Source organism: Rhinoraja longicauda, chromosome 2 (assembly GCF_053455715.1).
Source record: "Rhinoraja longicauda isolate Sanriku21f chromosome 2, sRhiLon1.1, whole genome shotgun sequence".
Classification (NCBI taxonomy): Eukaryota; Metazoa; Chordata; class Chondrichthyes; order Rajiformes; family Arhynchobatidae; genus Rhinoraja; species Rhinoraja longicauda.
This window is the reverse complement of record NC_135954.1, coordinates 29,621,385-29,636,878: the sequence shown is the minus strand read 5'-3', so window position 1 is coordinate 29,636,878 and position 15,494 is coordinate 29,621,385. Positions and strand designations below refer to the sequence as shown.

Genomic DNA, 15,494 nt, shown 5'->3' with positions numbered 1-15,494 from the left:
GGTTTCCTCCCACTCCTCCAAAGATTTGCTGGTTGATTGGCTTTGGTAAAAATTATAAAATTGTCCCGTGTGTAGGATAGTGTTAGTGTACAGGGTAGCCGCTCATCGGCGCGGACTTGGTGGACTGCAGGGCCTGTTTCCACGCTGTATGTCTAAAGTCGAAATCAGGCCAAAACACTCCAACAGTTCCATGCTGAACTGGAACATTTAATAGATGGTACAACAAAAAAGCTTTTCACTGTACCTCAACTGTTAGTTACTTTCAATCATTTTGCGAATGGAATTGATGCATGACATCATAATGCTTGCCAATTGGGATTAGGGTAACTTGTGCAGAAAACAGTCAGTAATAGAACAGGAAATGGCAAGGCCATATTTACCACATGGGTCAGTTATCAGTGCAGACAGCTCACTGTTTGTAGTACGTTCTAGCCCATCAAGAAAGTACTGCTCAAATGCACTCAAACTGCTGCTGGGCTTCAGTTCATGTTTTACCCGAATGGTTTTGCAAAAATGAAAATAGGAAAGAGCTGTTAGATTTTGGAACAGCATCCCACTCCCCATCAGAACTGCCCCCTCCATCGACTCCTTTAAGTCCAGGCTCAAAACCTACTATTCCCTAGCATTTGAGGCCCTCTGAGGGGGCGCTGTAAACTGTTCACGTATGTGTTGTTAGGTTTGTGTACTATTGTATGTTCTTTTTTAGTACCTGCACTGATGTACGACACTTCGGTCAACATGGGTTGTGTTTAAATGTGCTATACAAATAAAATTGACTTGACTTGACTCTTTAACCAACAGCATGAAAAAACATCAATACGTCCAGTACTTTATTTGAGACAACAGGGCACTTTATTTGATAAAGCAAAGCTTAGGTATGGAGTGTGTCAAATGCAACACTAGTACATATTTTATAAAGTTGCCTCACTTAAACAAAAGTACATTTTATCTACATGAATGGCTAATAGACAAAATATTGTGCATTATATTGTAAGCTGCCAAAAGAATTTAAAATACACAATTGAGCCACGGAAGGAAATATTTGTCTAAACATATTTGTACGTGTTCCCCCCCACCCCACCCAAATTCCCCCACCCCTATGGGACTTGTTTCTTGTAGTCTTATTACTCATGTAAAATATAGCATCCTACAGAAAATTTGAAATGAAAGTGACCGGCACAATGATTATGGAATTTTCTTTTAAATACATAAAATATATAACTGTACATTTACATTACAGTGTTAACATCACTATACCAAGAATAACAAAACCATGTTAAATTATTTCATACCCACATGGATGACATTACCTTTGGCCACTGAAGATGCTGATACTCGCTAGAATCCTAGTACAATCTAGGTAATTGCAACCTAATGTGAAGCATGTTTTTAAAAAAAAATTGCAGTTCAAACATCACTGAGCCATTTTTAATAGGAAAGACATTCTGGCACTCCTTTGCTTGCTTAAATTCCCAATTTCTGGGGATGGCACAGCTGCTAATGAAATCTATACCAATATTACAACGTTTTCAATGATTTACCTCAATTAAAGGCACACTTGTTGCACAGTGTATTTTTTTAAGATGGTAAGCACATTTTACTGAACAAGGCATAATCGTCATGATTAATGAGATGGTGGAAGTCATAGAGAAGATTAATTCACAGATGCAGACTGAAAGGTTTTGGGCAACAGTTTATTACATATCCATTTAATGCACCCCCTCATTTCCTCATGTGTTGTTTCAAAAACTTAGAAAGGCAACCATGACATCTGAAATAGTACTTTTGTGTTTTGACAGGCCTATATGAAAGAAAATAATAAATATCCGGAGCATTTCATATTCATATTTGGGTGTGGAACACTTGTAAGAATAGATATTGAATATATATTTAAGCATTAATAAGATAGAATAAGATCATTGTAACAATAGGCTTTATCCAAATACATTTTATTATAAACCCTATTTAAAGAGGAAACTGCTCTCTAGGCAACACAAGTTAGTTGCAAATTCCAGAATAAGAATGCTTTAAAATCCTGGACCTGGTGCATTGTGACATTAACTTATACAATTCAAAATGATGAATAGTCTGAAGTATTGCAAATGTTATTTTAAAATATTAATCCCACTATTTTACAATTACAACTGCAATGTATTAGTTGTGTACAAAGTGACCCATTGACTTTATATTCTTCATTTTACACATTGTTTCAAAATGAGAAATTAGAAATGTAGTAAATTGTTGCCCCGAACCATGTTAAATAAAAATAAGGCAGATCTCAACAATTAAAGCACATCTTTTCTGTACTGTATGGCAACCCAGTTAATATTTCAGAGGGAATGAATACGTTTTTTAATTGAATTTTGCCCAAAATAATTATAATTTTTAAACACATATATAGTACAAGCTGCCAAAAATGTGGGGATTTGAGACAAATTTATTTCTACATTATTTTATAGTACATTGTAAGTTGTGTTATGACATGATTCCTTTGAAGAAACGATAAACCATGAAGCCACCTAGAGGAGTGCCAGTGTGCACAACGGAAGTGTAACATTAGCAAGTTAAACAAATACTGCTCTCCATCTTTCAGTTCAAGTGATAAACCGATCCACAGTTTACAATTTGATACCAGTAATTACTGTGTGTCAAATAACATGCAGTTTCTTCCCCTTCGTCAAAGTACCTCTCCCCACAAAGTTCCATCACAGGTGGTCTCAGAGTGTTGCTAATGCAGTGCACTCCAAAGATTTTTATATGTTTCCCCCACAAAATAAAGTCATTAATCGGGAGAACCGTGCTGGGATATTCAGGAAGCAGTTAAAGCTATTTTCCGACAGTCATCATAATTAGAAAATGTAAACAAGGGAATGCTTTCATCAAGACAAATGCTGTAGATGCCACTTCATTTAGCCCCTTTCATTCAAATGTCATTATCACCCCTCCATTCGTGCACATGTTAGGCTATGTCAAAACACTGGTGATAAATTCCACAAAGCGCTTCGAGTACTGCTCTGGATTCACGGTGGATATTTCTGCACCAGCCTATAAAATGAAATGATATGTTATTATCATTTTCTATATAACAACTCTCATATATATTGATTTTTAATAAACTTTGCCAATAGGTGACTTTGAATAAAAGCTTCTTTAAAAAAGTCCTTATTTCTTTGTGATGGAGGAGTGACAAGAAAGAGGCTGGGCAACTGTCCCACTGTTATCAGTCAACTGAACCATCCCACCACAACTAGAGAGCAGTCCTAAACTACAATCTACCGCATTAGCGATCCTCGGATTAACTTTGATCGGACTTTACTGGCTTTATCTTGCACTAAACATTATTCACATTATTGCCTTTATCATATATCTGTACACTGTGAATGGTACAATTGGTACAACACATGGTTCAATTGTAATCATGTGTTGTATTTCCACTGACTGGTTAGCATGCAACAAAAGCTTTTCACTGTACCTCTGTACAGATGACAATAAACTAAAAACTAAACCAAAAGTGGGAATAATGTGTGGGCCAATTGAAGGTATTAATTTGTTCCTGATGACGGTGCTCGAGGGTAGTGTTGTGGCGGTCAAACAGTAAACACATTACCTACTCGCTATTTATTTCAAATTGTGGAAGCTAAGAAAGCTGTTTGTACACAAACTGCTCATCAAGCTGAGGAATAACAGTAATGACTACTAGAAAAATGAATTTGCGCATTGCAGTGATGGCATCAGCTTAGATCCCACAAATCCAGCTGTGCTTTTGAATTGTATTAAAATCTGAAATACAACAAGCACATAAAAAGCTCTAACTGTAAGTGACAATTGCATCCTTTGCTGATGGTATTGCTTGAATGTTAAATATTGGACAGGTCTTCACGCATTATCACAATGGCCCAAACTTTCCTGAGCGTGTCTTGCAATGAAGGCCCATATCCTCCATTCACCCAAAACCTATCTTCGTTGGATCTGGAAAGTCTGATTCACCGGCCTAGATGGTCCAGGAACAAAGCTACGAGGCACTGGGTAGTGGCAGAGCATTGAAATGTGATGATGCAGGTGAGCTAGAACATACCTTACCTATGACACCCCTCTGAAACCTTTGATAGACAGTATATCCCCACCTTGTGTTTAGTGCATTTGTCAAAGCTATCAGAGACACTCAGAAACATTGAAAAAAAATTGAAATAAATAACAACAACAAAAATAAAATTAAAAAAATATATATATATATATATATTTTTTTGTTTGTTTGTTATTTATTTCAATTTTTTTTCAATGTTTCTGAGTGTCTCTGATAGCTTTGACAAATGCACTAAACACAAGGTGGGGGTATACTGTCTATCAAAGGTTTCAGAGGGGTGTCATAGGTAAGGTATGTTCTAGCTCACCTGCATCATCACATTTAACTAAAGCACTTCAAATTGCTTCTCCCTCAAACTTAAAAATATTTAAAGATCATTGCCTTTTGAAAGAAGAGATTTCCAAAGATTCATGACACTTTGGAAATTACAGCAGTGTTTATACATAATCCCCCCATTTCAGGACACCATAATGTTTGGGACACAACAATGTCATGTAAATGAAAGTAGTCATGTTTAGTATTTTGTTGCATATCCTTTGCATGCAATGACTGCTTGAAGTCTGAGATTCATGGACATCACCAGTTGCTGGGTGTTGTCTCTGGTGATGCTCTGCCAGGCCTGGATTACAGCTATCTTTAGCATATGATTGTTTTGGGAGCCAGTCCCCTTCAGTTTTCTCTTCAGCATATAAAAGGCATACTCAATCGGGTTCAGATCGGGTGATTGACTTGGTCACTCGAGAATTTACCATTTTTTAGCTTTGAAAAACTCCTTTGTTGCTTTAGCAGTATGTTTGGGATCATTATGGGCTGTAGAATGAACTGCTGGCCAGAGTTTTGAGGCATTTGTTGAACTTGAGCAGATAGGATGTCATCATGCTACTACCATCAGCAGTTGTATCATCAATGAAGATTAGTGAGCCAGTACCTTCAGCAGCCATACATGCCCAGGCAATAACGCCCCCACCACCGTGTTTCACAGATGAGGTGGTATGCTTTGGATCTTGGGCAGTTCCTTCTCTGCTCCATACTTTGCTCTTGCCATCACTCTGATATAAGTTAATCTTCGGTATCACAAAATGCTGGAAAAGTTAATCTTCGTCTCATCTGTCCTCAAGACCTTTTTCCAGAATTGTGGTTTCTCTTTTAAGTACTTCTTGACAAACTGTAATCTGGCCATCCTATTTTTGTGGCTAACCAGTGGTTTGCATCTTGCAGTGTAGCCTCTGTATTTCTGTTCATGAAGTCTTCTGCGGACAGTGGTCATTGACAAATCCACACCTGATGAATGTTTCTGATCTGTTGGACAGGTGTTTGGGGATTTTTCTTTATTATAGGGAGAATTCTTCTGTCATCAGCTGTGGAATTCGTCCTTGGCCTGCCAGTCCCTTTGCGATTAGTAAGCTCACCAGTGCTCTTTCTTCTTAATGATGTTCCAAACAGTTGATTTTGGTAAGCCTAAGATTTGGCTGATGTCTCTAACAGTTTTATTCTTGTTTCTCAGTCTCATAATGGCTTCTTTGACTTTCATTGGCACAACTTTGGTCCTCGTGTTGACAAACAGCAATAAAAGTTTCCAAAAGGCGATGGAAAGACTGGAGGAAAGACTAAGTGCTGAGAGCTCTCTTATACCTACATTAAGGAGGCATTTAAACACACCTGAGCATTTACAAACACCTGTGAAGCCATGTGTCCCAAACATTATGGTGCCCTGAAATGGGGGGACTATGTATAAACACTGCTGTAATTTCTACATGGTGAAACCAAACTATATAAAAATACCCTTTAATAAAATCTGACAATGTGCACTTTAGCCACATGTGATTTTTTCTATTACAAATCTCAAATTGTGGAGTACAGAGGCAAATAAATAAATGATGGGTCTTTGTCCCAAACATTATGGAGGACACTGTAGGTACAAGAAAAAGTGAACTATCTGAACTAACACATCATTATCTATTCATAAAGAGATCAATACTGTACACAGTAGTCTAGTCTTGGACTCGGTCCATCAAGCTCTGCTGGATCTCCCAGTTGACATCCATTTTAACTCCTTTCCTATTCCCATACTACTCCCTTTCTGTCCACTGCCAGAGTGAGGCCACATGTAAACTGGAGGAACAACACCTCCTATTCCTCTTGGGTAGCTTACAGCCCAATGGTCTGAACATTAAATTCTCCAATTTTAGGCAGCTACATAACCCTCCCATTTTCCCTTGTTCCCCCAAATAACCAACCACATCCCCCTTGGGCCACTTGAACTTGCATTTATTTCTCCCCTCTCTCTCCCCTTCCACCTACATTCCTTCCTTTCGCTTCACAATTCGCAACTCTTCAATCCTTTTGTCACACACCTATTATCTTTTCATCTCTGGCCTTTGTCCAACCAGATAACTACCCATCAAATAACCCTCTTCACCTCTGCTCACCTATTGCCTGCCAGGCTTTGTCCTGTACTTCCTCTCTTCCAGCTTTCTTTCCCCACCTCCCCCCTACAATAAGCCTGAAGAAGGCTCCTGACCCGAACATATCCATGTTATCCTGAGAGGCTGCCTGACCTGCTGAGCTACTCAAGCACTCGCTATCTTCCACAGTACTCCAGATATGGTTTCACCAAAGCTCCAGATAGTCATAGAGTTGCGCCACACAAATAAAATAGCTCCTTTGGCCCACCACTTGCATGCTGACCTTTTTACCCAGCTACACATTTGCTCACATTAGCTCATGGCCTCTACCTTGCCTATATAAGTTTAAATCAAAACAATTATATTATTTCCACACAAATACTTTAAAAAAATTAAGTCACCTTATCTTTACCTTTTTTTCCCCTACCGTCTTACAAATGACTACCATTAACTGCCAATTCAAATGAATTGTGGGACCCTGCATCTGACTCAAGCAGTGTACGAATTAAGAACAGATTTTCATTTCTAACTTATACTGGCAATTCCACACTAAACTACTGTGAAATTGTGGTAAAATCCAGGTCAAACATTTTTTATTTCCATCTGAACAGAACGAAGGGACAAAAGATGGAGAGTTTCCAAAAATATCACACTTCTTCAGTATGGACTGCAGAGCAGTGCAGCAGATTATGTGTGATTTGAACATTATTATTTTATGTTTCAGGGTTGTTTTAGGATTCAACAACAGTACGTGCAGACATTTAGAATTCCACAAGGAACAAAACTGCCTTCAACCTAAAGTTCTGTGCCCACTAAAAATAAACAATTAAGACTTTTATGTTGTGGTTCTTAAACCTCAAAGCATATGAGGTTTGAAAAGAGAAATTACTTACACCATGTTTGACGGTTTTGGCAGCATGTGCTGCTTTCTTCTTTGCATCATAATGTGTCAGAATGTCAATAATTCCCAAGAAGTATACCTCCTTCCTCTGGGAGTCTGGGAAATAAATGTATAATTGGTGAACAAGATGTAATTATAACTGACAGAGATGCATTATAAAGTTGGACAAATGTTACATAAAGTCATTATTACTGTCAACTGCTTGGACAGGACAGGTCGCAGTGGGAACATCTGTTAAATGGCAACTGAAGCACAAGCTTCCTCCGAACAAACTTCACAATATTTTTAAAAATTGTAGAATATTTATTGTATTTGTGAATCTATGACCTTTCTTTCTTCCCAAGCTTTTTTTTGCATCTCATAAATCCCATAAGAACACCAGGTTTTGAACTGGATGCTAATCTACAGACCAATCAGTGGAATGGCACCAGGTGTCAGTGGATATGGAAAATGTTGAGGAAATGGGGTGAGGGGAGAAACTGAAGCAGTCTGATAACAGCAAGCCCAACGATCAAGCTATTAAGAATATCACTTTACATAAATATCCTCCAGATATTTATTTTTATGATATTGTGGGACCCCATTTCTGTGCAGAAATAATCTTGAAATTACTTAAACTATAGAATTTGAAAAATATTTTGAATATTTAGTATTTTTTTAAAAATCATCACTCAAGGCACAAATTAGGTTTCTGTTTATAAAAATAAACAAACCACACTGGTGATTCTTGGCAAAAATGAGCTAATTGCGCTTTCGTTATTTATCTGTACTTGACAGAAGGAAATGAAAATGCATCATGCCTATTTTCTCATAATTTTAGATTGCCAAATTTATATATTTCTATTGGTCACCAAGAGAATTGATGAGGGTAGGACAGTGGACATTGTCTTTATTGACTTAGCAAGGCCTTTGACGGGATCCCACAAGGCCTTTGACAAGGTTCCACATGGTAGATCACATGGTATCCAAGGTAAACAAGCAAATTTAATTTAGTTTATTACTGTCACGTGTACTGAGGCACAGTGAAAAGTTTTTTATTGAGTAGTATCCAGTCAGCGGAAAGAATATACATGATTACAATCAAGTCGCACACAGTATTTAGAAAAACAATAAAAGGAATAATGTTTAGTGCAAGATAAAGTCCAATGAAGTCGGATTAAAGATAGTCCAAGGGTCTCTAATGACGTAGATGGTAGGTTAGGATTGTTCTCCAGTAGGTGCTAGGATGGTTTGGTTGCCTGACAACAGAAGAAACTATCCCTGAATCTGGAGGTGTGCATTTTCACACTTCTGTACCTCTTGATGGCACCTGATGGTAGAGGGGATAGGAGGGAGTGACAGGGGTGAGATTCATCCTCGATTGTGCTGGTGGCCTTGCTGAGACAGCGCGATGTGTAGGTGAACTCAAAGCTGAGTTCAAAATTGGCTTGGAGGAAGAAATCAAAAGGTAGTTGTGGAGGATTATTTTTCTGATTGGAGGCCTGTGACCAGTGGAGTGCTGTAGAGTCAGCACTGGCCCCCCTGCTGTTTGTTACGTACATTAATGATGTAGGTGACAATGTACATGGACAACATTTTTCATAAATTTGCAAATTTGAAATAAATCAAAAATGCCAGGAGTATTTGTTATTTTGTTTCCATGTTAATGCAAATTTGTCAAAATCAGGTATCAGGTGCAGAGTGAAATTGCCCAGTACATAACTTAACCCACTTCTTGTCTTTTTCTATAATTGCTAACCCATCATTCTCTCCTCTGCAATTCTCCAGTTTCTCATTTTTATGGATGATTGTATATTTTAGGTTGGAACAATATTACTTTGAACCTCCGGTTGACCACAATTTCAATGAATGACTTTCCCCTGTGCCAGAATTATGGGCTGAGTGCAGAGAAGCCCAAATCATAATAGATTCAGTACTGCTTGAAAGCTGACATTAAGTAGTATTGAACTGTAAATCTTGCCATTGCCAAAATAAGATTGTTGGTGTGGAAAAAGGATTAATTTACAGCAAGAACAAACTGCTGGAGGAACTCAGCAGATTAGACAGCATCTGTGGAAGGAAATGGACAAATGGCATTTGTCAGGGGAAAAAAAAGACACAAAGTGCTGGAATAACTCAGCAGGTCAGGCAGCATCCCTGGAGAACATGGATAGATGTTGTTTTGGGTCAGGACCCTGTTTCAGACTGATTGTTGGTAGGGGGTGGTGGTGAAGAAAGCTGGAAGAGCAAGAGGGGCTGAACAAAGTGTGGCGTGTAATAGGTGAACACTAACTGGAGGGAAGGGGCGGGGGGGACAAAGGCCAGAGATGAAAAAACAGAAGGTGTGAGTCAAAAGGATGGAAGAGTTGTGAATTGTGAAGTCAGAGGAAGGAATGTAGGGGAAGAAAGGGGAGGGGGAGGGAGGGATTGTTAGAGGTTACCCCAAATTGGAGAATTCAATGTTCATACCATTGGATCGTAAGCTACCCAAGTGGAATATGAAGTGATGTTCCCCCGGTTTGTGTGTGGCCTCATTCTGACAATGGAGGAGGGCCAGGGGAAAGGTCAGTACGGAAATAGGAAGGAGAGCTAGAATGGTTAGATATATTTGTTACATCTCCTGTTGTTGCAGGGAAAACTACCTGGGGAGGCGGCTGTTTGGGTAGGAAAGGACCCTCGAAGGCTCTTGACATGAAACATCGTTTTCATCTCCTTCCACAAATGCTGCCTGACACTCGTTTCTCCAACAGTTTATTACTTGCTCCAGATTCAAGCATCTGAATTTTGCATACAGTTTGCATACAGGGCCAATAGATCGGTGGATGACGCAGTCAACCTAGGCCTGCACTTCATCCTCCAGCGCCCAGACCGCAAGGGGACTTATGCCAGGATTCTGTTTGTGGGCTTTAGCTCTGCTTTTAACACCATTGTGCCAGAGCTACAACACTACAAACTCTCCAAGCTGACTGTGCCTGAACCCCTCTGTCAGTGGATCATCAACTTCCTGACAGACAAGCAGTAGCAGAGGCTGGGAAAGCACATCTCGGACCCGCAGACCCTCAGCATAGGAGCACCCCTTGGCTGCGTACTCTCCCCTCTCCTTTACTCTCTCTACACCAATGACTGCACTCCACAGACTCCTCTGTCAAGCTCCTCAAGTTTGTGGATGACACTACCCTGATTGGACTGATCCAGGATGGGGAGGAATCTTCCTACAGATGGGAAATGACACAGCTGGCATCCTGGTGCCATCGCAACAACCTGGAGCTCAATGCTCTCAAGATAGTGGAACTAATTGTAGACTTTCGAAGAGATCACCCTCGCCTCCCCTCACTCACCATCAACAACACCATAGTCACATCTGTGGAGTCATTTAAGTTCCTTGGAACCATCATCTCCAGGGACCTTAAATGGGGGGCCACCATCGACTCCACAGTCAAAAAGGCCCAACAGAGGATGTACTTCCTGCGGCAACTGAGGAAACACTATCTGCCACAGGCAATGATGGTCCAATTCTATACTGCTATCATTGAGTCCGTCCTCACCTTCTCCATCATGGTCTGGTTTGGCTCAGCCACCAAGCACGACATCCGGAGGGTGCAACGGATCGTTCGCACAGCTGAGAAGGTTGTTGGCTGCAACCTTCCCCCCACTGACGAACTGTACACTGCAAGGGCCAGGAAGCGAGCGGGCAAGATCATCTCTGACCCCTCTCACCCTGGCCACAAATTCTTCGAAGCACTTCCCTCTGGAAGGCGACTCCAGACTGTCAAAGCAGCCACAGCCAGACATAAAAACAGCTTTTTCCACGAGTGATAGTTCTACTCAGTAACCAAAGTCTGTAGTCTGTTTTTTTGCGCTGGTTTATTTTCACCCACATGTTTAGACCATAATGGTGTATCCTTATTGTTTTAATGTGTTTATGCTTTATTCTTAATTGTTAACTGTATGTTTGTGTTGTCATTTGTGAGCGGAGCACCAAGGCACATTCCTTGTATATGTATACTTGGCCAATACACTTATTCATTCATTCATTCACTCTTTTAAGTATCTAATAATTTGCATTGATCAGTTCACTGGATATTTGGCCAAGAATATTATAGCGCCATAGAGTCATACAGCATGGAAACGTGCCCCTCAGCTCATATCTTTCTCAACCTTTCCTATCGATGCACCTGTCCAAATGTCTTTTAGATCCTAATATAGTACTTGCCTCAACTACCTCCTCTGGCAGCTTGTTCCATATACCCACCACCCACTGTGTGAAAAAGTTGCTCTCATTAAATCTTTCCCTTCTTGCCTTAAACCCATGTCCTCTATTTATTGATTCTCCAACTCTGGGTAAAAGACTGTGCATTTACCCCCTCTATTCCTCCCTCTTATACACCTTTATAAGATCACTCCTCAACCTCCTGCATTCCAAGGTGTAAAGTGTAAGCCTGCTCAGCCTCTCAAAAATAACTCAAGTTCTGGCAACATCTTTGTAAATCTTCTCAAAACTCTTTCTAGGTTAACAACATCCTTCCTGTAGCTGAGTGACAAAATTGAACACATTACTCCAAATGCACCTTCACTAACATCTTGTACAATGGATCCTGACCAATGAAGGCCAATGTATCAATAGCAAATATTGTTGATTAGGTTCATTGCTTTTATAGAGTAAAAGCAGTATTCTGCTCACATGCTAACATCTGATGCCATTTGTCAAACTTGTGGATAGGAACAGGCCTGTTGAATTGATAGGGCTCTTAAGGATAGCGGAGTCAGGAGGTATGGGGAGAAAGCAGGAACGGGGTACTGATTGAAAATGATCAGCCATGATCACATTGAATGGCGGTGCTGGCTCGAAGTGCCGAATGGCCTACTCCTGCACCTATTGTCTATTGTGATATTGGAGCGTTTACGGAAACGTGGATAAAAGAGGCTTAAAATGGCACTTTTATGGTTGCACGATTTCTGAGAGGTGTGTGGAATAAAGACATAAGGAGGGGGTTGATTGGGAAATACAAGTTAAAGAGGTTCTGAGAAGGGTTGATGTGGTTAGAAAGGTAATAAAAGACAATTTTAGTGCTGGGTCAGTTGCTCTAACAAGTCAGAGAGAGGAGAAGACCAGCGCAATAAAAAACTCAGGAGGATTTCACTTTCCTACATTGACTGCACCAGACGGTAAAAGGCAACGAGGGTGAAGAATACTTCTGTTCCTCTTCAGGCCAAACAGCTTCATCAGATCCATCACTTAAGAAGGGACCTTCGACATAGAGTCACACAGTGTGGAAGAAGGTTCGTCAGCCTAAATTGCCCACACCGATCAACATGTCCCATCGACACTAGTCCCACCTGCCTGCATTTGGGCCATATCCTTCTAAACATGAAATTTTAATTCTGTTACTCTTTCCACAGATGCCGCTAAATCCAAGTGGTTTCAGCATTCATCTTGTTCATTTCAGATTTCCTGCATCTGCAGTATTTAGATTTTTAATTATATAAAACTACTTAATAGTCCTTGATCTTTTAAACAAACTACTGGATGCCCAAGGCCCAAAACGTCACATAAAGAAAACACCGCGAGTAAGAAATCCATGTACACTAGAAACCCTGGAAACCTAGTTCCAAACGTGAAACATAGATGAGGTGAATGGTCACAATCTTTCCCCCAGCATTAGAGGGGATAAATCCAAGGTGAGAGGGGGAAGACTTAAAAGGGATCAGTGGCAAATTTTCCACAGAGGGCGGTAGGTATATAGAACGAGCTGTCAGAGGAAGGGTTAGAGGCAGGTAAGATTATGACATTTAAAAGACACTTAGACAGGTACATGGATAGGAAATGTTTGGAGAGGTATGGGCCAGGTACAAGCAAGTGGGACTAGCTCGGTTAGGCAACTTGGTTGGCATTGACGTGTTAGTTCGAAGGTCTTATTTCTGTGCTGTATAATTTTATGATTCTAGATATTGTTCCCATATCGTTCTAAAGAAAATCATGGGGACATCAGACCAATTATTTTAAAGTGAATCATAGAAAAGACACCGCAGTATGATTGTTGTTGGAAAGGTCAGATAACAAAACATCTGGGTGTAGAATCTATATACTAAAACTCTCGTTTGTTTGTTTATTCCTGAACTACAGCCAAAACGGTACACGTGGAGGGAGGGGGAGGGAGGGGAGGGGGGAAGGGGAGGGGGAGGGGGAGAGGGAGAGGGGAGGGGGAGAGGGTGCTGCACCAATGCAGGAGAGCTTTGGGCCCAATGGGTCCACTTGGTTTAGTATATAATAAAAATTGGAAAATATAGATTTCTAAAAGTATTTCAGATTTACAAACCTTATTAAATTATTTGAAGAAATAGCAAAAGAATAAAAAAGGGACAATGCAGTTAATGCAGCAAATATGGAATTTCAGATGCCTGACAATAAATGGCCACACATGCTACATATCAAAATTGATCACTCAGGCAAGGTAGGTGAATAGATAGAAAAATAGCTGGAAGAATAAAAGCAAAGGACATGCAGCAGGGAATGTTCCAACGGGAAGAGCGAGAAAAGTGGTGTTGCACACAATTCTATACAGGAATTACAGGCGAAAGCATATACATGTTGTAGTTATACAAAACATTGTTCAGCTGGCACCTGGAGTGTACAGTCGCCACACTAAAGAGAGTACAGAAAAGATATTGCCTGGAATTGAAAGCTGTAATTATTATGAGAGATTCTGGGTTACTCTCATCTTAACAAAGAAGACTGGGAGGTAGACACAAAATGCTGGAGTAACTCAGCGGGTCAGGCAGCATCTCTGGAGAGAAGGGATGGGTGACGTTTCGGGTCGAGACCCTTCTTCAGACTGTCCCGCTGCCTGTCCCGCTGAGTTACTCCAGCATTTTGTGTCTACCTTCGATATGAACCAGCATCTGCAGTTCTTTCCTACACAAAGACAACTGGGAGTTGACCATATAGAGGGGCATAGGTACTATAGATGGCCAGAGTCTTTATACCTAGGGAAGGGGAAAATAGAACTAGAGAGGAGACATTTAAGGTACAGTTGAGAAATTTAAAGGAGATTTGGGAGGTAGGTTTTTCCACACAGAAGACATGGTTATCTAGATTGAGGTGCGAGAGGACGAGGCAGATATAATTACCATGTTTCTCAGCCAAATAATGAGGACACAAGGAACTCCAGATACTGGTTTACAAAAAAAAACCAAAAGTGCTGGAGCAACTCAGTAGATCAGATAGCATTTCTGGAGGACAAGGATAGGCAGAGAGGCAACATTTTGTTTTGTGCAGAAGGATCCTGACCCGAAACACTGCCTAGGCATGTCCTCCAGAGGTGCTGCCTGACCTGTTGAGTTACTTCAGCACTTTGTGGGTCTTTTTGGAAATAATGTTGAGGACTGCACAAAAATACAGGAAGGCATAAAAGGCCTTGCAGAGTTGTGAACAAATTGAAAATAAAACTCAATATGCTGAAAGATTGAAAGACAATGAATTAGAGAGAAAATAAATCTGGGGAATTAGATGTATGTAACAATAAAAGTAATGATGCAAAAGATAAAGGACATTTACATCAAACTTATGGAGCCAGTTTCTAGAAAATTAGAATAACACGGTTGGAGTCCTCTTCCATTTCAAAAGACCACAATTAAATCACAGTCTGAGAAATGCATTCTTCTCAGGCCTTCATCCTGCCAACAGCATGTTTAAGAACCAAATGAATTGCAGGAAACATTTACAAGACACATGAGAGATACAACTGTCAAAGTGGGTTGGGTTGACTGAGGCTTGTTTTCCAAAGGAAAAATGTCAATGAGAGATTTTAAACATTAATAAGTAGCTCATCAAAACAGAAAAGGCAAACCATTTTCTACATATTGGAGAGTTCATAACAAAGAAACATAATTAATTGCAAGACAATAGACAATAGACAATAGGTGCAGGAGTAGGCCATTCAGCCCTTCGAGCCAGCATCGCCATTCAATGCGATCATGGCTGATCACTCTCAGACAGATATCAGCAGATGAAATATGAGATTTAATTCAACATGAAAAATTAGGATATATTTTAGAAATCAGTATCAAGGCTAAATCAAGCTCAGTACATCCTGAGGAAAAGTACAGGTACATTTATTAGAATTTC

The 15,494-nt window shown here is 40.1% G+C and overlaps 1 protein-coding gene across 1 annotated transcript in view; it reads right to left on the bottom strand.

The window, feature by feature from the left end:
* Nucleotides 1-808: 808 nt before the first annotated feature.
* The window catches only part of LOC144603160 (phosphatidylinositol 5-phosphate 4-kinase type-2 alpha-like), a 198,221-nt gene continuing 183,535 nt past the window's right edge, over nucleotides 809-15,494 (bottom strand). Inside the window, exons 9-10 of the mRNA XM_078416327.1 lie at nucleotides 7,383-7,486; nucleotides 809-3,045 (exon numbers count right to left, since the gene is read on the bottom strand). Of these exons, the coding sequence (XP_078272453.1) occupies nucleotides 2,965-3,045; nucleotides 7,383-7,486 (185 nt within the window). The 3' untranslated portion in view covers nucleotides 809-2,964. The remainder of the gene's footprint in view (nucleotides 3,046-7,382; nucleotides 7,487-15,494) is intronic.